Source organism: Macaca nemestrina, chromosome 3, assembly GCF_043159975.1.
Source record: "Macaca nemestrina isolate mMacNem1 chromosome 3, mMacNem.hap1, whole genome shotgun sequence".
NCBI lineage: Eukaryota > Metazoa > Chordata > Mammalia > Primates > Cercopithecidae > Macaca > Macaca nemestrina.
The window spans coordinates 100,640,267-100,662,816 of record NC_092127.1 but is presented as its reverse complement, the minus strand read 5'-3'; the positions used below and the strand labels follow the sequence as shown (position 1 = coordinate 100,662,816).

The following is a 22,550-nucleotide window of genomic DNA, read 5'->3' as shown; positions in this document are numbered from 1 at the left end:
TGTCAGGATCTGAATGTGTTCCCCAAAAATTCATATTTTGAAGCCTAATACCCAGTGTGGAGCCCTCATGAGTGGAATTCATTCCCCTATGAAAGAGGCCCAAGGGAGCCTATTCGCCCCTTCCACCATGAGAGGATACATAGGGCACCATTGAAAAGGAATGGGTCATCACCTATTCCCTTTAGATTCAGACACCGAATCTGCTGCACTTTGATCTTGTACTCCAAGCCTCCAGAACCGTAAGCAATAAATTTATGTTTATAGATTACCCAGTCTAAGGTATTTCGTTATAGCAGCCTAAATGGACTAAGGGACTTCTTGCTACCAAGAAGTGTGGTATTGGAAGCAACTTTGGAACTGGGTAATGAGTAAGTAGTGGAAGAGTTTTGAGGTGCATGCTAGAAAAATCGTGTATTGCCCTATAGAGCAGTTCTGGCAAGGGCTCAGAAGAAGAGGAGACCTCTAGAGAAAGCCTCGGTCTTCTTAGAGATTACCTAAGTGGTCGTGATCAGAATGTTAGTATAAACATAGACAATAAAGGCAATTCTGATGAGGTCTCAGATGGAAGTGAGGAACACACTGGAAATTGGAGGAGAGGTGATCCTTGTTACTGTATAAAGTGGTGAAGAATGTGGCTGAATTGTGTTGTATCCTAGTATTTGTGTAAAATAAGATTCTTGACAATGAAATAGGATATTTGGCAGAAGCAATCTCTAAGCAAAGTGGTAAAGGAACAATATGACTTTTCTTGACTGCTTATACCAAAATGGAAGCAGGGAGAATTATTTACAGTGGAATTTATCATTAGAAAAAAAGCTGAACTTAAAGATTTGGAAATTCTCAGCCTGGCCATGTTGTAAAGAATGCAAACGTGTTTTGAAGAGAGCACCAAGGGTGTGGCCAGGTGACTCTTTAATAAACAGATTAGTGTGGATGGGTGGAAGCCTGGTGCTGTTCATCAAGACAATGGAAGAATGACCCCAAAGGCATTTCGGAAATCACTGGGGGCTGTCAGTCCCATCATAGGCCTTGAGTGCCAAGGCCTGGAGGACAGAACTATGTCAAGAGTGGCTTTGTGTACCCACAGGACCTGGACATTTGATGTCCAGTGCTGCCTCAAGTCCCTACTCATTGCATTCTGGCACAGTGCTCCTCAGCTGACCCAGGTGTGACTCCAGTGGCCCCAGGTGTGGTGTGGGTCACAGTGGCCGTCCCATCAGAGGGCACAGGTGGTAAACCGCCATCTCTACTGGCACACAGAGTGCACAAGCTGTGGGGTCTTGGCTTCTCCCACCTAGATATCAAAAGATACTTCACAGAGCCATGGGGTGCAGGCAGAGAACTGGCACAGGGTTGAGGCCACTGTCAAGAGCCCCCACTAAGGCAGTGCCTAATGGAGTTATAGGAGTGAGGCTGCTCTAGAGACCCCGGAAGAGCCACCAGTGTGCATTCCAGCCTGAGGGAGAACCACAACCACCCAATACTAATGTGTGAGAGCCTCCAGGTGGGCTGTGCCCAGCAAAGCCATGGGTGTAGGGCTGCCTGGAAACTTAGGAGACCAACCCCAACCCCAGTGTGTCTTGAAGGTGGGACATTGAGTCAAAGATTATTCTCAAGACTTAAGATTTAATGTTGCATGCCGTTTTGAGTTTTGGACTTAATTGGGACCTCTTACCCCTTTCTTCTTTCTATTACTCCCTTTTGAAATGGGAATGTCTATCCTATGCCTGTTCTACCATTGAATTTTATTTTATTTATTTATTTTGAGACAGAGTCTCCCACTCTGTGGCCCAGGCTGGAGTGCAGTGGTGGGATCTGGGCTCACTACAACCTCCGCCTCCCAGGTTCAAGTGATTCTCGTCCCTCAGTCTCCTGAGTAACTGGAATTACAGGCACATGCCACCATGCCTGGCTAATTTTTGTATTTTTAGTAGAGATGAGGTTTCACCATGTTGGCCAGGCTGGTCTCAAATTCTTGACCTCAAGTGATCCACCCACCTTGGCCTCCCAAATTGCTGGGATTACAGGCGTGAGCCACTGCACTTGGCCCACCATTGTATTTTAGAAGCACGTAACTTGTTCAGTTTCACAGGATCACAGCTGGAGAACAATTCACCTCCTTCCCCACAAAAACAACCCACAATGAATAAAACATGGTCCGTTACTTCATAATACAGTAATCTAAAAATCCAGTGGGGAAAAAAAATCAGTTCAGATTCTACCTTATCCCAAAGGCCTTTCCCAATGTCATGTATGCCTTCAGAAAAATGTAACTGTGCTCTTTTAAGCCTATGTGATTTCCATAGTTCTCTGGCTGCACATACCTCACTGTATTGTAGGTGAGACTCCCATCAGCATACCTCACCTTCAAGTCCCAGAGTTTATTGGCAGTAATATCTTAGTCTCAACTTTACATCCCCTATGCTTGCTACGGTAGGGGTTACTTAAATGTTTGTTGAATAAATATTTGAGTGAATGAGCAAATACAATGAGACATCATGTTATTTCAAAAGCATGTATAAAGCATCACAGGATGATAGGATGGAAATATTTAAAAATTGGTTACTGTCCATTTTGATGTGACCTCTATTCTCACAAATGCCCTGAAACTATTAAGGTAGTCTAATTTCAGGTATTTCTTAAGCTTGATGATATTGGGACAAGAGGTGCAGAGAAGGTCCTTTGACCCACCTCAGAGTTACTGATACCTGAAATTTAATATGAGACCTATTCTGTAAGTAAAGTTCAAAAGATTCAATAAAGGTTACGCCAGTTTGAATGAGTTCCACTGTCAGTGAACGTTAGAATCCTTTTCTAAATAGAAACCTACAATCATTAGGTAGGGAATTTAGGGTAAAGGGAAGAGAGCTGTGAAGCAGGCAGGCAGCCTGCAGAATTGCAGACAAGCTTCCTAAATTTGACATGTTTAGTTGAGGTCTGGCCCTGTTTAGATTATCAGTACATGGAGAAAGAAGTGCTGTGAACTATATCTGACCTCCTACCTTCAGAATAGCTATACATTTGACATTTATTTTAGATGCTGTGTCTAGTGATCATGGTTATTACGTTTTTAAAAGCAAGATTATTTTTTTCCTTAGGAACTTGCAAACACTTCTGGATGACGAAGGTGATAACTTTGAAGAAGTATTTTACATCCATTTTAATGTGAGTAACAAAAGCAGATAACAGATTAGTTTTAATCTGATTAACCCTTTACATATTTAACTAAACATGTCTACTTTCACTTAAAAAAAAAAACTGGAAATAAATTAGTGAAAAAGGTATTGTTCTTCATCATGATCTAGGTGCGTCAGTTAGATTTTACTATGTAATAGCCAACCTTAAAACCTAGTGCCCTAAAAGAACAAATACAATTTTGTGGGTTTCTGAACTGGGCCGACTTGGCTGGGCTGGATGGTCTACAGTGGTGTCACTCAAATGCCCAGTCATTGGCAGGCTGGTTGGGTTATAGGGTATCAGCTGAAACAGCTTGTCTCTGTTCTCTGTGGTCTCTCATTCTCCAATAGGCTAGCTGTGGCTTTTGAAGCAAGACTGCAGTCTTTATTCTTACATGGTGGCCTTAGGATTACAGAGAGGAAACGATAGCAAACCCCACCACACATGCTTCTGCTTCTTTCAGATCCTGTTGGCTAAAGTACGTCACATGGCCATGGCCAGATTCAGTGGCTGAAGAGATAGCCTCCCCCCTTGATTGGAAGTGTTGCAAAGCCACTAGGCAAAGGGGCAGGAGAACTAGGATGGGAAGAATTCGTGGCCATTTTTGTAAATCTACCATACTGGGTCTATGCTGTATGAAGTGAATACTGAGATGTAGCAATTTTCCAATTAATTTGTTTAATTTGATCAGTTAAAATAAGATAATTCAAGCTTTGAAAAAATTTATTTTTATTCAGTATGATAGGGTGTAATTTTTTGTTTGTATATTCCTTGCTTTTATGATAAAAATATACATTTTAACACATTCTTGTTAAAAAGTATGCTCCAAAGAGTTTTTGTTGATGATAGATTATTCAGAATTATGTTGGAGATATTATGAGAGTTCATTTGTGGTTACAGGTACACTGGGACAGAAACGACACAAACTTAATTCCTAATGGAAGTAGCATAATTGTCAACCAGACTAACAAGTAGGTACAAAAAATGAAATAGTTGGTTTGTATATTTACTATTTTTATTTCACTGAACTCTAAAAATTCCTTTTAGCTCTTTAATTTTTCATTATCATTAATCATTTTTTGCTAAGGCAGAGAAGTTGGTGTGTGTTGTATGTGTTTTGACATATATATCATGGAGTCTATATTGTGGTAAGAAATGGAAATGGCTTTCCCAGAGAGACCTTTCTATTTCTTCCTGTCCAAAATTACAGCACCAACATCTGTCCCTCTTTATCCACTCACTGCTTTACTTTTTCTTTTCATATCACACATCACCTTCCTTTGGGGTTTATTTGCTTATTTATTTCTCATTGTTTTTCCCATGATAGTGAAAGCGGCAGGGACTTGGTCTGTATTATTCACCACTGTATATTCAGTACCTAGAGTAGTCTACAGTGGTGCCTGGTACATTGCAGGCACATAGTAAGTATTTGTTGAAAAGGTTACTATGATATTTTGACTTCCCAACATCTTATGGAATGCCATTTAAAGCCATGGAGTTTGGGATTATAGAACCTTCCCTTGATAGTTGGTCAGAGATCTCTAGGAAGCATGCTGGCCTACATCACATCTTTTTCCACGATTTCTTAAATCTTTTTTTTTTTTTTTTAACTTTGTATTGAAATATAACCTATATAACAGAAAATTGCACAAGTCATAAATGTACAGTTTAGTGAGTTTTACAAAGCAAACATGCCTATGTAATTACTGCCAGATCAAGAAATATAACATTTCCAGCTGTATAGTTGTGTATTGTGTGAATACATCACAGTTTATCTGTAGTATTTTTTTTTTTTTTTTTTTTTTTTTGAGATGGAGCCTTGCTCTGTCACCCAGGCTGGAGTGCAGTGGCACGATCTCACCTCACTTCCCGTCTCCTGAGTTCAAGCGATTCTCCTGCCTTCCAAGTAGCTGGGGCTACAGGCGCTCGCCACCATGCCCAGCTAATTTTTTGTATTTTAGTAGAGTCGGGGTTTCATCATGTTAGCCAGGATGGTCTTGATCTCCTGACCTTGTGATCCACCCGCCTTGGCCTCCCAAAGTGCTGGGATTACAGGCATGAGCCACCACACCCAGCCTATCTGTAGTATTTTTGACCAACATAGTGTATTTCAAGTTTTGGACTATTATGAATAATGCTGTTGTGAACATTCTTGTACATGTGTTTTGTTTATGTGCAGGCATTTGTTAGTATGTAACTCGGAGAAGTGCTTGGTGCCTTGTGGTTTCCCCTTGCTCCATGCAGAGCAGGATCAGTCCTCCTGAAATTCATTTGGATATTGATATGGATGATGCCATATGTGTGCCAGAGAGTATGAAAATGTTTAGTACATAATGGGGCTTTCTGGGGAGAGCTGGACAGGCATCCAAGCTGATCTGTTTGGCTTAAGTGAAGAGAGAGGCAGGTGGCTTTAGTTTTTATGGTAATTCCGGCATGGGGCCAGGGTTAGGGTTCTCATGCAACCCAGAGCATGCGTGGGGAAATTTAAGCCACACAGCCGTCAGTGGGTACCCAGGGAGCGAGCCTGTGCTGTGCAGATTTGGAGGCAAAAGGGGAAAAAGGAGGAGGAGTGGTACTTGAAAGCTGTCAGTAAGCAAACATAAAAAATGGAGGCAGACTTTCATCAGTAGGTTACGACAGTTCTAATTGTTCTATGTCCACTCTAATAGTATTACTAGTCTTTTTAAAATTAGCCATTCTGGTGGGTATATAGTAGTATTTCATTGTGGTTTTAATTTGCATTTCTCTGATTACTAATGCTAAGCACTTTATATGCTTATTGGCTATTTGGATATCCTCTTTTCAGAAATAATTATTCCTCATCTTTAGTCTATTTTTCTGTTGCTTTTTATTTTCTTGTCAGTTTATGAGAGTTCTAGATCTAAGTCTTTTGTTGGTTATATGTACTGCAAGTATCTTCTTACATACTGTGGCTTGTGTTTTCAGTTTTTAAATGTGTCTTTTGATTAGCCAAACTTTGTAATTGTAATATAGTCCACTTTATCAATATTTTCCTTAATGCTTAGGGTTTTTCTGTTTTCTATTTTATGACTACTTCCCTATCCTAGGGCTATGAATATATTCCCCTGTATTTTCTTCTAGAAGCTTATCATTTTATTTCTCACATTTAGATCTGTGATCCACTTTAATTGATTTTTTAGTAAGATACAATGTATGGATCAGGTTTTATTTTTTCAATTTTTGAAACTCTGATTGTACTGAACCTGTAGATCAATTTTGGGGAAAAACTGACATCTTAAAATAAAGAGTCTTTAATCCATGAATATAGAATCTCCATTTGTTTAGCTCGTCTTTAGTCACTCTTGAAAAAATGTTATGGAGTTTTCTATGTAGAGATCTTGTTGCAGTATTCTAAATAGGTTTCTTGGATCATTTATTGTATTTGAATCTTCTCTGTCCTTAAAAATTTTTTGTCTGCTTTTCTGTTAGCAGGAGAGGTATATTAGCATCTATACTATACATGTAGATATGACTGTTTCTTTAAGTTTTGTTAAGTTATTACTAAGCACATAACAAATTTTTGAATTGTTTTACCTTCCTGGTATATGACCTGGTTGTCGTTAGTAAATGTACTTTTCTATCCTAGTCATGTTTTTCTGATTTTAATATAGCTACACCAGATTCATTTTGGTTGGTGTTTGCATAGAATATTTTTTTCCCTTCTTTGACTTCAGTCTGTGTTTTCACATTTAAGTTATATATGTTATAAGCAGCCTATGATGGAGTTGTTATAAAAATTACATTAGGGCCAGCTAACGTCTGTAATCCCAGCACTTTGGGAGGCCGAAGCAGGCAAATCACAAGGTCAGGAGTTCGAGAGCAGCCTGGCCAAATGGTGAAACCTCATCTTTACTAAAAATACAAAAAAATTAGCTGGGCGTGGTGGTGGGCACATGTAATCCCAGCTATTTCGGAGGCTGAGGCAGGAGAATCTCTTGAACCCAGGAGGTGGAGATTGCAATGAGCTGAGATCACGCCACTCCACTCCAGCCCGGGTGACAGTGCGAGACTCCATCTCAAAAAAAAAAAAAAAATTACATTAGATAATCTCTAGTAACTATGACAGTCCATGGCACAAGGTGAGTACTCAAAAACTGTTAGGTATTCTAGCTTTTATTTTTAGCCCCTCACCATTTCGTTCAGGATATTGCAGTAAGTGTTGAAATAACTTTTTGTTTTATTAAAGGAGAGACTATGTTTCTAAGTATATCGATTACATTTTCAATGACTCTGTGAAGGCGGTTTATGAAGAATTTCGGAGAGGATTTTACAAAATGTGTGACGAAGACATTATCAAATTATTCCACCCCGAAGAACTGAAGGATGTGATTGTTGGACATACAGATTATGATTGGAAAACATTTGAAAAGGTACATCATAAAGTCTAAGTTGATTAAATTCAATTTTCCTTCTTATTTCCTCAATAACTTTTTTTTTTTTTTGTATTTTCTCTAGAATGCACGTTATGAACCAGGATATAACAGTTCACATCCCACCATAGTGATGTTTTGGAAGGCTTTCCACAAACTGACGCTGGAAGAAAAGAAAAAATTCCTTGGTAAGTATTATATCAAGGAATAGGTCTGTAATCATATGTCTTTTTAATGGGCTAAAAATTTCCTTTATGATAGGTACAATTTGCAGCAAATCATAGTGTCAGAGCTACGCCTAGTCTAGTTGAACATCCTCTGTGTCCCAACATCAAAAAACAAATGTTAATTATATAAGCGATCTTTTCCCCTGTGATTTCATCCCTTTTTATTGCTTTTAAAGTTTTTGTTTCTTCATCCAAGCTAAATATCAAGCCTTCTTTCTGTACCCCTGTCATCATTCACTTATTCAGCCTTTATGGGATTAACTAAGATATTTTATTTGGCTAATTTTTACTGTTCCTATATTATTAATACTATATTTGCTCTTACTGTACACAGCTATTTTATTTGTATCTTTAGGCTTAATGACTTTCTCATTTTCTATTTCCTTACTTTTGAGAAACATTTATCTTCTATTTTTATTTTTGTGGATAACATGTATGTTAGAAGATATTCAGACTTAATAGAAGCCCAACCTACCTTTCCAGTCTTAACTCTTAGAGGAAATTTTTGTTCCAACCAAATAATCCCATTGTCTGAACACTCCTGAGCTCACCTTGCACCTTCCCACCTCCAGGCCTTTCTCTGAAGTTCCTTCTCCTGCCTTGAACCTCACCTACCTCCTTGTTGCTTTTCTAAACCTTTCCATCCTTAAAGATCTGGCATAATTCTGAACTCTTGGAAATTCCCTCAGTCATCCCAGCCTGGCTCTCTCTCCTTATTCTCAAGCACAGCATTGACTCGGGAGGCACTTAACTCCATGACACCTCCTTGGGCTGTCTTATACCTTACAGCTTTTCTCTTGCTATTATGTGTCTTTTTCTTCACAAGAATCTAATATTCCCAGTCAGACTTTAAGCTGCTTGAGGACAGTGACTATGTGTCAGACATTGTTCTAATACAATCCCCAATGCACTGTCAAATGTAGGACACTGCACATGGGCTCACAATAAAGTTTTGTGAATAATTTTTTTCTCTGTAAAGAGATTCTGGTCTCCATGTAAAACAGATTGCCTCGTTTTATTCTTCTTTTTAGTATTTCTTACAGGAACTGACAGACTACAAACGAAAGATTTAAAGAATATGAAAATAACATTTTGCTGTCCTGAAAGTTGGAATGAAAGAGACCCTATGAGAGCACTGACATGTTTCAGTGTCCTCTTCCTCCCTAAATATTCTACAATGGAAACAGTGGAAGAAGCGCTTCAAGTAGCCATCAACAACAACAGAGGATTTGGCTGACCAGCAAGCTTGTCCAACAGCCTTATTTTGTTGTTGTTGTTGTTGTTGTTTCTCTACTTTGTTTTAGGCTTTTAGCAGCCTGAAGCCATAGTTTTTCGTTTCTGTCTCTAATGAGAAGTGGGAAAGAGGGATGAAGAAGAGGCTTTACTGGCCTAACCAGAAACAGAAACTAAGAACCCGAGACTGTATTCTCTCCCTTGGAAACCCCTATGTCTACATCATATTCCCCTCTTTGGGAAAATATTTTTCAAAAATAAAATAACTGAAAAATTACAAGTCTTATTCACTAGTCAATGTGTTTACTAGCTCTTTTGGAATTGCTATCATTGCATGTAAGATATATCAATTATAATATAGATTAAGCTGTGTCTCTCACACAATGTTTGCATGACTTGGCCTGAAGGGAGACTCTTTAGCTTAGAAGTTTTTTTAAAACTTGTAATTATCTACCCAATATCTGTTCTCCCCTTCTTTCAGTACAGATTCCCTATATGGTAGAAGTGGCATTGTTCTGAGTCTTTTAAAATCATGCATTTCCCAGCCTCTCTTCCAAGGTAGGGACAGGTGGCAGTGGTGACAGTCATTGGGAGAAGCTTCTGAGGAAGCTTTTTTATTTAAATGGCTGTTATGCTTTTAACAGAGTTAGGTACAAAATGCGTCCAAGCAAAAGAATTTTATACATACTCATTAACATAGTGATAAATGTAAATTACACTTTGATAATGTAAAATAGAGTGTGTTAGGCCCCAAAAAGAAACTACAAAGTTAGCCGCAACTTAACATACTGGAAAGACTCCTTAAGTTTTTTTTTTTTTTTTTTTTTTTTTTTTTGAGACAGAGTTTCACTCTTTTTGTCCAGGCTGGAGTGCTATGGTGCTATCTCGGCTCATCGCAACCTCTGCCTCCTGGGTTCAAGCAATTCTCCTACCTCAGCCTCCCGAGTAGCTGGGATTACAGGCATGTGCCCCCATGCCCAGCTAATTTTGTATTTTTAGTAGAGACGGGGTTTCTCCATGTTGGTCAGGCTGGGCTTGAACGCCCCACCTCAGGTGATCCGCCACCTCAGCCTCCCAAAGTGCTGGGATTACAGGCATGAGCCACCGTGCCCAGCTGTCCTTAAGTTGTTCTTACCCATCATCTTTATTATTATTATAGTTCTAAATGATACCTGGGTGGGGCTTAAGGAATAATACAAAGCTCTTTTTCAGCTGTGGTTCAAAGAACTTTAGTGAAACTATATGACAGTGACATTGTGAGACCATGACATTTTCCCAAAAGTACTTCCAATAACATAGGCAGTTGAGAAACTTCATAGTTTCAAAGTCAGGAAAGTGGTGAAGATGTCTTAAGAGAATTTTAAAACATAAAACCCAGTTCTCTCTTGCAGACTTTTTAAAGCATGGACATGAGTTTAAAGATACTGAGAAAACATCAGTAGTTTTCATAAAGCTTCAATGAACATCCCAAGGTACAAGTATTGTAAGCAGCCTGTTTACTAAAATGTCACTGCATTGTACTTTTAGAGGTACAGGTATGCTGTGCTTACAGTGAGAGGACAACTTTATCCCTAGTTAAAAGTACCAGGGGTCAAGCTCAGCTTCCATTTACAGAGGATACACCAATAATCCCTAGGATAGTGAGTGGTTCAAGTACTACACTACGTTTCCAACGTGTCTTACCTATTTGCTCTTAGTTGGCACTGGGGCTTTTTAAAACCCTACATAGATTTATAGAGTATTTTGAAAAGAGTCTAAAACTACCTTGAAAAATGGTCTTAATACAGAGCCCTTCCAAAAGAGCTCACTGGATACTCTAATAACATTTAGAGCAGGGATGTCCAATCTTTTGGCTTCCCTGGGCCACATAGGAAGAAGAATTATCTTGGGCCACACATAAAATACACTAATAATAATTGATGAGCTAAAAAAAATTGCAAAAAAGAAAACTCATAATGTTTTAAGAAAATTTACAAATTTGTGTTGGGCTGCATTCAAAGATATGCTGGGGCCTGTGGGCCATGAGTTGGACAAGCTCGATTTAGAAAAAAGGAATAAAGAAAAAAATTGCAGTAACTCAGTTTCTTTCAAGTGAAGAAGAAAAATAATGTAAAACTAACGTAGGCTAAAATGTTTGGTAATTAATGTCAAAAATTACCAGGATTATTAGTACATGTTTTGGTACTACTGGCAGGATTAATTTTTTGTGCAAAATATATATTAATCAAACAAAAATTATTTCAGCCTCTAATAAAAGAAAACACAGCAAGAGAAGCAGCTAAGGGGCAATTAAAAGGGAAGTTTGCTAGCTTTAGAATACACTTCAATTACAGAAATACTTCCTTTTTAAAACTATGGTGTTTTAATGTACTTTTAGTAATAACCCAATCTAAGGAGCCTGGGAGGCTTGTGAAAAACTCCACCAAGGTGCTACATTTCTAGAATGGAGTGAATTAATACTTCTGTCAAAAGGAAAGAACTGAGTCACCTCAGCCTTTTTTGTTTAAATGGTAACTCATAATCCAATGATGTATTTTGCTTCACTAGTTCAAATTTAGGCAGGAAAGGGACTAAGCTAACTGGTCAGACCCAGAAATACAATGATTTGGCAAGCCACAGTCACTCAGCTCATGGATGTGTAATAATCTGCAGAAAAGCTGCTGAACTCTTGTCTGTTCCTTTACATCTGTAGAGGAGTTTGATATAATCACTTCTCTTTCTCGACTTCTAAGTTTCATACAGGCAAAGAGATCACAAACTGTAGGGTAGCCATCATGGTCTTGGGGGAAGTTATGTTCCTCCTGTAGGGGTGCATTAAGTAATACTTCCTGGCCCTTCCTCTGAAGTAGCCACTTGTCTTCTCCAGACGATCACTGGCTGAGGGTGCCCATCTTCTTTCCTGGCAGGACCCAGTCAGCTGTATTAAAGGGACACCAGGAAGTGATTGTGGGGCTTTTAAGCTTTTGTTGGCCAGCCCCGTCCTCAGTACTAGGCACTTCCTTGGGACTTCCTTCCTTATGTGGGGGCCCAATGAGCCATTCTGACAAGGGACTGTTGTTTATGACTTGGAATCAGCAATTCTAGAAGGAGCCATTGCCTTTGATGCCTTAGCTTGTTCTTTTCTTGAAGGACAGGGTCACATATTCAGAGAATCAGTGCTTCTCAGGTTCAGGTTTGGTTTCCACAGGCATCCCATTTTTTTGTCCCTCTTTCTTTAGAAGCCACTTACACAGAGCTTCCTTCTCAATTCTCATCATACACTCTGAAAAACTTTTGCAGGGCTCATTGACTTTGCATATGTCCTTTACTTTATATGGGTCCTGATGGTTCTGGACAAGTCAATCCTCAGAAATGATGCTGAGGATAGACAACAGTTTTTTGGCCTCCAAGTAGTCATTCAGGCACTTCACATTACCCAGGTTTTTCAAAATCTCTACACTGCTGGGCTGGTTGCCCCAACAGTTGATATAGGAGTTGGTTTTGACAAGCCAGTCATTCATATTGTAGGACTGGAACAAGAATGTAAACTTATCACTGGTTTCACAACTGCCATTCTCAGGCTTCTCCAGCTTATGGGATTCCTGGGGAATCACCAGCCAGCCAGCCAGATCCATCGCATCTTGATCAGAAAGCTCTAGATCTTCCACCTTTTCAATTAAATGAAGAAGAAACTGGTAGTAAAATGCTGTCACTTTGGGTAACTTGGTTTTTCAGGAACTTCTTGTTGCTGACTCTTGAGGAGCAAGTTTTGAAAGCCCTTTAGGTTGCCTGAGACATTACTGAAGAAAGTGCAGGCTCTAGAAGAAGTCTATTCTCCAAGGTCTGCTTTTTGGTGAGCCAGTCCTGGGGGGTTGTTCCTGAAGACCACTGGTATGGTTGCTTCCAAGGAGTCATTCACTTAGAGGGACATCTGTGATGCTGGATGCTGACTTCTGCTCTGGCATTAGGATATAGCCTTTCTTCTCCAGGAAAGGCCTGATATTTGATGAGTTATGGCTCCTTGGAAGAGCATGAGGCATGAAGTGCTAAGGAATTTGAATTGTCTTGAGAAACCCAAATGTGGTGATAGTCATGCAGAGCAGTTGTGTCTGCTTCAAAGAGCAGGACTGTTGAATCTTCAAACTTAGGAGTCAAACTGCCCAGTCCCTCCAGGCACACAGAGACTTGATTGGCTAAATCTTTGTTTTGGGTGCACTTCAGTTAATGAATAAAACCAGCGAACTGGCCCAATAACCAGTAGAGCTGCTGGGCCTGCGGCTGAAATATCTCCTCTTTAAGCTAATAGATGAGGTCTAACTGTTCATACAGCCACCTCACAGTTTGTAAGGCATTCCAGGTGACAGCTTATACAACTGTGAACCCAAGCTTTGACTTCTCACAAGTTATCTTTAATTTGCTGTTTGGCCCAGGGAACTCCACCAATAGCAAGCTCTAAGTCCGTCCATGCATTACTATACCTCAAAAGGGGTTCTCTATTACTGGAGCAGCCACTCTGGTCATGTGAGGTATTCATTCTGCTCACTGCTCCAGCTCCCAATCCCTCTTCGGGTGATCCAAGGGGACTTTGGGGTGGACAGGGACACAGCCCCACACAAACCTCCTGAGGAGGCTTTTTAAAGGGAATCTTTCCAACTGACTGGAACCCTTTTGTTTCCTCCTTTATTCTTCACATAGAACAGTATTACCTACTATTGCTCTGACCCCATGTAAGGAGTCTTGCATCAGCCACATGAGGAACACAATTCTCCTACTCTGAAGACACAGCAACAAGGGTACCAGCTTGAACCAGAGAATAAATCTGCTGTGTCTTGATCTTGGGTTTCCCAGTCACCAGACTGTGAGATAAATTCCTGTTCTTTATAAATTACATAGTCTCAGGTATTCTGTTATAGCAGCACAAAATGGACTTACATCCTACCCATGATATGTAAAGAACTCTCAACATTCAAAAATTCAATTTTAAAATGGGCAAAGATTTGAACAGATACAAGAAGATATATCGATGGCAAATAAGCTCAACAACATTTATCATTATGGAACTGCAAATCAAAACCCAAGTAAGGTACCACATCACCCCTATTACCATGGCTAAAATTAAATAGACATACCAAGTGTTGATAAGGATGTGGAAGAACTAGAACTCTTATACACGGTTGGTGGGAATTTAAATGGTTTGACCACTTTGGAAAACTGTTAGGTAGTTTCTTTTTTTTTTTTTTTTGAGACGGAGTCTCGCTGTGTCTCCCAGGCTGGAGTGCAGTGGCGTGATCTCGGCTCACTGCAAGCTCCGCCTCCCGGGTTCACGCCATTCTCCCGCCTCAGCCTCCCAAGTAGCTGAGACTACAGGCGCCCGCCACCACGCCCGGCTAGTTTTTTGTATTTTTAGTAGAGACGGGGTTTCACCATGTTAGCCAGGATAGTCTCGATCTCCTGACCTCGTGATCCACCCGCCTCGGCCTCCCAAAGTGCTGGGATTACAGGCTTGAGCCACCGCGCCCGGCCGGTAGTTTCTTAAAAAGAAATATCTACCATATGATCCTGCTACTCTACTCTTAGGAATTTACCCAAGAGAAATAAAAGTGTATGGCCATGTAAGGATTACATACAAATGTTCATAGCAGCTTTATTTTTAATAGCCAGAAATGGAAAACAACTCAAATGTCCATCAATAGGTGAATACATAAATAATTTGTGGTCTGTCCATACTATAGAATAATATTCAGCAATAAAAAGGAATGGACTGTTGACACAACAACATGCAGGAATCTCTAAATAATTATACTGAGTGAAAGAAGCTAACGATGACTATATCCTGTATGATTCATTTATATAAAATGCCAGACATTGCAAGCTAAAGTATAGTGACAGAAAGCAGATAAGTGGTTGCCTGGGAAAGGAGATGGGGGTGGGGAGGGACAGGAGGTAAGGATTACAGAATGGCACAAGGAACCTTTGCGGGATGATGGACATGTTCATTATTTCAATGGTGAGAATGGTTTCACAGGTATATACATATCCCATAATTTGTCGAATTACACACTGTAAATGTGTGTAATTTATTGTATGCCTCTTATATCTCAATAAAACTGTTTTTAAATTCCAAAGAGAGATGATCTTTCTTATTTGCCTACCTTGAGTCTCATACCCATTCCATGGCCAGGAAAGGTTAAGATGATTGGCAGTTCCCCTAGAATTGCATCCAATGGAGAAAGAAATTGAGGAGCTATTCTAAAGAAACAGTTCTAGTACAAGCAGCAACTATTAAATTCTAATATGCCTTGGGAAATCTGTCACTGTATACTTTTTGAGTACATAAATGAACATGTATTTCATTGTGTGTGTGTGTGTGCCAAGATGGCAAGCTGTTTGCCTGGGGACAGAATTTAGGGCAACTTTGAGTTGAAAGAATTTGCCTCAGTCCCTAAATCACAAGGATGACCTTTTAAGGAGTTACCCTGGCTAATAGTTTTGTAAGAGATGCTCACAGTACGGGAGAAACAAGAGAGGAATAATTTTTTGAAACTGGTTAAAGACAATGGTCTGTTAAGAGGGTACAAGAGTCTAATTATGATTAATAAAATAAGATATTCAAGGCCAACTTATAAAACACGCAACCTGAAAGTATTTGAAGGATAGCTCACAATAGGTAGAAAATGAACAGTGTCTTTCATTTGCTAATACAATAAAACAAATTAATAATAAGACAAGATACAAACTCAAACAACACCAGTGAGTAAATGTTTTCCTCTGTTATGAAGTGGTATTTATATTCTCAAGCAGAGAGAAAATGGGATAGAATAAAATCTATCTTATTTAATATGTATTTTTAAATGTGTGCTAAATTGTGTTTGTTATAGAAGAAAGAGTAATAGTTGTACCTGGTGTGTGATGTCCACTGATTAGACCCTACCTTGATAGAGTGGGATCTACCTCTGGAATTTCCTCTTTTTTTTTTTTTGAGATGGAATCTCACTCTGTCGCCCAGGCTGGAGCACAGTGGCATGATCTCAGCTCACTGCAACCTCTGCCTCCTGGGTTCAAGCAATTCTCCTGTCAGCCTCCTGAGTAGCTGGGACGACAGGCGACCACCACCACGCCCGGCTATTTTTTTGTAGTTTTAGTAGAGATGGGGTTTCACCGTGTTAGCCAGGATGGTCTCAATCTCCTGACCTCGTGATCCACCCGCCTTGGCCTCCCAAAGTGCTGGGATTACAGGCGTGAGCCCCCGCGCCTGGCCTGGAATTTCCTACTTGCTAGCTATCTGTAAACCCACTTCCAACACCCTTTGTTTCTTTCTCCCTCCCTGTCTCTGAGGAGAGGTGTCTTGTGCTCTATTTGTGCTCTGATTGCATTCCTTTCCATCTCTAAGACCTCCATCATTTCTCCATGCTTTCCTATTTTGTTTTTTTTTGTTTTTTTTTTTTTCTTTTTTTGAGACAGAGCCTCGCTCTATTGCCCAGGCTGGAATGCAATAGTGCGATGCTGGCCCACCACAACCTCTGCCTCCCCACAACCTTTGCTTCCTGGGTTCAAGGGATTCTCATGCCTCAGCCTCCCAAGTAGCTGGAATTACAGGTATGCACACCACACCCAGCTAATTTTTATATTTTTGGTAGAGACGGGGTTTGGCCATGTTGCCCAAGCTGATCTCAACTCCTGGCCTCAGGTGATCCACCAACTTTGGCCTCCCAAAGTGCTGGGATTACAGGCATAAGCCACTATGCCCAGCCAGCTTTCTTATGTCTTTTAATCTTCAATTGCTTCACCACAGGCTCTTCCATATCCACATTTCTGCCATTAAGATAATACATTTTAGAATTTCCCTCTTCCATTATATATCCCCCTTTCCCTTCTTCCTATGCTTTTTCCTAAAAATCTACAATTAGGAAATTCCAGCCTTAATATCTCTGTGACACTGTGATCTGCCCTCCAGTCCCCCACTTCTCCCACTCAGACTGCTCTAGTAAAAGCCACAGATGACTTTTTTGTTGCAAATATCAACAGAAACTTGTTATTTCCATCTTAAATCATTTCTACCACATTTGAAGCCTTTGATTACTGCTCTCCTTTTCCTGGCTTATTTTCCATTTTCTTTGTATCCTTACACCCCCAACCCCTGGACTCCTGATCAAGTCTATGGCTTCAGTTATTACTGGGCCCACGGCTAAAGTGTCTCCTCTTTAAGCTGACAGATGACGTCTGCCTGTGATACCTGGAGCTATACCTCTGACCTACAGGAATTCATATATTCCAGCACCATAGCCATTTTTCTGTGTAGTCTATGTCACTACCTATATGCCCCTTGGCTCTTTAATCTCAACATTTGCAAGGAGAAAATTGTCATTTTTTAGTCCAAAAATGTTTTTCTATATTTCACAGCTTGGAGTGATCCCACCAATATCTTCAAGAAGAAGCCTACGGTCATCTTCCATTTCTCCCTCTTTTTTTTACCACATCCCACATTCAAGTCAAGTTCTAATAATTTTAGTTTTAACATCTCTGTAACCCCACTGCTGCCAGTGCTCAAAGTTCAAGATCATCATCTACTGGCTGGGCACAGTGGCTCACACCTGTAATCCCAGCACTTTGGGACATCGAGGCGGGTGGGTCACCTGAGGTCAGGAGTTCGAGACCAGCGTGGCCAACATGGTGAAACCCTGTCTCTACCAAAAATACAATAATTAGCTGGGTATGGTGGTGGGTGCCTGTAATCCCAGCTACTCGGGGTGCTGAGGCAGGAGAATTGCTTGAACTCGAGAGGCGGAGTTTGCAGTGAGCCGAGATTGTGCCATTGCACTCCAGCCTGGGCGACAGAACAAGACTCAGTCTCAAAAAAAAAAAAAAAAAAATCATCTCTTGTCCCATCACTTCATTAGCCTCTCAATTGGTCTCCCTGTATCTAGACCAACGCTGTCCAGCAGAGCTTGCTGTGAAGCTGGAAATCTATATCTGCACTGTCCAATAAATTGGACTTCTCTGTACATAAGGCTTAGTCTTTGAAGAATTTTGAAAAGTGAACACATTCATTGGCAGCAGTGGGAAAAACAGTCTAGAACTGTGCCGTGCTGTATGGGCTCTTTAATAAAAATTCAATACATTTAAAAGGTTCTCAGTCACAGTCACATTTCTAGTACTCAATATCTACATGTGACAAGTGGTTACTGTACTGTAAGTATGAACACTTGCCACAGCAGGGATCTGTAACACACAAACCCTCTGGAATGCTGCACGTGCTTTTTTTTCTTTTTCCTTTTTCATGGGAAAAATAACGATAGTGTTTATCAGCTGCACAAATCCAAATAATTTAAAAGTCAGGTAATAAATTCCGATTTCACTGACACTATTATTACAGCTCCCAAATCCTTCTTGATGTGCCCAGTGTACAGCTCCAGCCTCATCTCCCACTGTTTGGGAGATTTTGTTACTGTGTAAACATCACAGAGTACACTTACATGCTGTGTTTGTAAGTACACTCTGTGATGTTTGCATGATGTTACAAACCTGTACAGCATGTGTACTGTACTGAACAATGTAGGCAATTGTAACACAATGGTCGATATTTGTATATCTAAAAATAGAAAAGGTACAGTAAAAATATGATATAAAAGATTTTTAAAAATGGTACTTAGCATGAATGGAGCTTGCAGGACTGAAAGTTGCTCTGAGTGAGTCAGTGAGTGAGTGGTGAGTGAATGTGAAGGCCTAGGACATTATACCACTGTAGACTTTATAAACACTGTACACTTAGGCTACACTACATTTATTTAAAAAATAAAGCAATTGCTTTACAACATTATGGCAGCTATGATGCTACTAGGTGACAGGAATTTTTTAGCTCCTCATATAATCTTATGGGTTGTATATGTGGTCTGTTGTTAATGGAAACATCATTAAGCAGCCCATGATTCTATTTCAGTTTCCTGAATGGGCCAGTCTCTTCTCTGTGTTTTCACACATGCTTTTTCTTTTGCCTGGAACCCTCTTCCCTTTGCACCACTCTCTCTCCCTCTTCCTCACCTCCTCTCTTCAATTCTGCCTCCTCCTCTGTCTTGGTTATTCCTATTCATTTTTCAGGATTCACTTCGGCTCTCATGGCATTCTGCTGGATGCTACCTAGCTCTGCATTTCACCAGTGCAGTTCTCTTTCTGCTTCCTTCTGAGGGCTCAGTGGCCATTGGTCCCATGAGTTAACCAAAAGTGCCATCTAGTGGCAAATGCAGAAGACAACAATCGCCTCCAAATGGAGCATTTCACTAAGAGGGACAAAACTTGGAATAGGGGACAGGCTTTCTCTACCACTACACACAGTAGGGAGAATCTACTGTGGCTCTTGGCTCTCCTAGATAGTCTCACATTCTCTACCTAACTTAAAACTCTCCCTTGGTCTGGAAGTAGGTATCGTAATTTTCATCTTACAGATGCAGTCTCAAGTTCAGAGGGGCCTCCTTAAAATTCCCTGCTTTGGCCGGGCGCGGTGGCTCAAGCCTGTAATCCCAGCACTTTGGGAGGCCGAGGCGGGCGGATCACAAGGTCAGGAGATCGAGACCACAGTGAAACCCCGTCTCTACTAAAAATACAAAAAATTAGCCGGGCGCGGTGGCGGGCGCCTGTAGTCCCAGCTACTCAGGAGGCTGAGGCAGGAGAATGGCGGGAGCCCGGGAGGCGGAGCTTGCAGTGAGCCGAGATCGCGCCACTGCACTCCAGCCTGGGCAACAGCGTGAGACTCCGTCTCAAAAAAAAAAAAAAAAAAAAAAAAAAAAAAAAAAATTCCCTGCTTTGGGCCGGGCATGGTGGCTCACGCCTGTAATCCCAGCACTTTGGGAGGCCGAGGCGGGCGGATCACAAGGTCAGGAGATCTAGACCATCCTGCCTAATCGGTGAAATCCCATCTCTACAAAAAATACCCGCGTGGTGGCGGGGGCCTGTAGTCCCAGCTACTTGGGAGGCTGAGACAGGAGAATGGCGTGAACCCGGGAGCAAGCCTATGTCTCAAAAACAAAACAAAACAAAACAAAACCAATCCCCTCCTTTGCAGGATTGGCAGCAAATAAAGGAGGAGAGTAGGTCACACAATAGGCCAGGTTTTGCTCCCTCAGGATGGGAATTTCTCATTTAGAGCTGGTGGGAAGGATCTCATTAACAGGTGGTTAAAGATGATTTGTCAGGGATGCAGTTGAGGACACTTACAAAGAGAATCTTGTTAAGAGTCTTTAAGGAAGTAATAGGTCCCCTGGCATTGTGAAGTCAGCGAGTTATTGAGGAGGAGGAGTGGGGAAGAGTTTCACTAATGTAGGAATAAGACAGTGTTCCTCATGGTGAGTTTACAGTGCAATAGATGGAAGTGGTGGGGTCAAAGCCCTGGCATGCAGCATGAGCTACGTAATGGTCAGCTTGTGTCCCTATGAACAGATATGAAGCCAGGATGATCTGCTAGTGAGAAGCTTGGGAAGGAACACTAGAAACCTGTTGAATTCCCAATACAGGGTGTCATATTTCATAGGGTCACTAGAAGTAGCACAATGGGTGGACAAAATTTAGAAGGCGTAAGACCTGCATTCACTTTTGGCCATGCCTCTAACCAGCATCTGACCTCCAGCAAGTGACCTGGAACCACTGAGCCTTAGGCTGGACACTGAGATACTGCTTTTTAAATTTTCCTCTAACAACTTTATTGAGATAGAATTCACACAGCATGTAACTCAACCATATATAGTATATAACTCAATGGTTTTTAGTATCTTCACAGAATTGTGCAAGCATCACCACAGTCAATTTTCCTGTTTGGGTTTTGTTGTTTTTTTTTTTTTTTTTTTTTTGAGACAAGGTCTTGCTGGGTTGCCCAGGCTGGAGTGCAGTGGCATGATCATGGCTCACCGCATCCTTGACCTCCTGGGCTGGATCCTCCCACCTCAGCCTCCTGAGTAGCTGGGACCACAGGCACACACCACCATGCCCAGCTAATTTTTTTTATTTATTTTTAATTTTTATAGAGACAGGGTCTCCCTATGTTGCCCAGGCTGGTCTCGAACTCCTGGGCTCAAGCGATCCTCCCACCTTGGCCTCCCAAAGTGCCACCATAGTCCATTTTATAATATTTTTATCACCCCAAAGAGAAACCTTGTGTCCTTTAGCAAAAACTGCACAATCTCCCCCTTCTTCCCCAGTTCTATGCAGCTACTAATCTACTGTTTGTCTCTAGAGATTGACTATTATGGACATTTCAAATAAATGAAATTAGACTATGTGACCTTTCGTAACTGGCTTCTACGACTTAGCATAATGTTTGCAAGGTTCATCCATAGTCTAGCATGTATCACTACTTTATTACTTTATATTGCCAAATATTATTTCATTATATTCATATTACATTTTATCTATCCATTCATCAGTTTATGGACGTTTGGGTTGTTTCTGCTTTTTGGCTATTCTAAATGATGCTGCTATGAACATTTGCATACAAACTATCGTGAGTACTTAAGTTCTCACTTCTCTTGAGTATATACCTGGGAGTGAAATTGCTGGGTCATGTGGCAACTCTACATTTGACCTTTTGTGGTCTTGCTGTTTTCCAAAGAAGCTGCAACATTTTAAATTCTCACCAGCAGTGTATGAAGGCTTAAGAGGTCTTTTAAAACTGCTGATCTGTTCATAAGAATGTCAATAAGAGGCTGGGCATGGTGGCTCACTCCTGTAATCCCAGCACTTTGGGAGGCAGAGGAGGGTGGATCACTTGAGGACGGGAGTTCAGAACCAGCCTGGCCAACATGGTGAAACCTCGTCTCTACTAAAAATACAAAAATTAGCCAGGTGTGGTGGTTGCACCCCTGTAATCCCAGCTACTGGGTAGGCTGAGGCAGGAGAATCACTTGAACCCAGGAGGCGGAGGTTGCAGTGAGCAGACATCGTGCCACTGCACTCCAGCCTGGGTGAGAGAGAGACTCCATCTCAAACAACGACAACAACAACAAAAAAGTGTCAGTAAGATATAGAAGCATTATTTGACCTAGCCACGTATCAAGTGCGCAATTCCTTTTTCCCTCTTGCTGTGCCACTGTTACGTAATCACATCTGTATGTTACAAACTCAACACTTAGTTATAATTACTTTATATAATCTAATGTCTCTTAAACTGAGAAAAGGAGAGCAAGTATATATTTATAGCATTCATTACATTAATATTATTTACCTCTTGTGGTTCTCTTTGTGTATTTCTATGAATTCAAGTTACTATCTGGTATCATTTTCATACTGCAAATACAGCTTTGCTTACCTCCATTTCCTTTGTGATGTTAATACTAAATATGTTATCTATGTTACAGGCTCCCAAATACAATGCATCTTGCGTATACATGGTTTTTTTCTGCAATTGCCCTATAAATAAGAATGACGAAATACGCATTTATACTGTCTTTTATAATTACATAATTACCTTTACTATGCTGATGGCCCGTGCCTCCTGGGAGGTACCATAACCCTCAACTAGGAGCTGGGGGAAGAGCAAGCCCTGTGTTCTTGACTGCAC

The 22,550-nt window shown here is 40.7% G+C and overlaps 1 protein-coding gene and 1 pseudogene across 1 annotated transcript in view; one reads left to right on the top strand and one right to left on the bottom strand.

Annotated features, from left to right (window-relative positions):
* LOC105479682 (HECT and RLD domain containing E3 ubiquitin protein ligase 5) overlaps window positions 1–9,296 on the top strand; it is a 50,167-nt gene extending 40,871 nt beyond the window's left edge. The window contains exons 19-23 of the mRNA XM_071092602.1: window positions 3,099–3,165; window positions 4,078–4,148; window positions 7,385–7,568; window positions 7,654–7,756; window positions 8,827–9,296. Coding sequence (XP_070948703.1) covers window positions 3,099–3,165; window positions 4,078–4,148; window positions 7,385–7,568; window positions 7,654–7,756; window positions 8,827–9,032 — 631 coding nt within the window. The 3' untranslated portion in view covers window positions 9,033–9,296. The remainder of the gene's footprint in view (window positions 1–3,098; window positions 3,166–4,077; window positions 4,149–7,384; window positions 7,569–7,653; window positions 7,757–8,826) is intronic.
* On the bottom strand, window positions 4,789–14,229 carry LOC139362108 (nuclear receptor coactivator 4 pseudogene; annotated as a pseudogene).
* Between the last annotated feature and the right edge of the window lie 8,321 nt (window positions 14,230–22,550).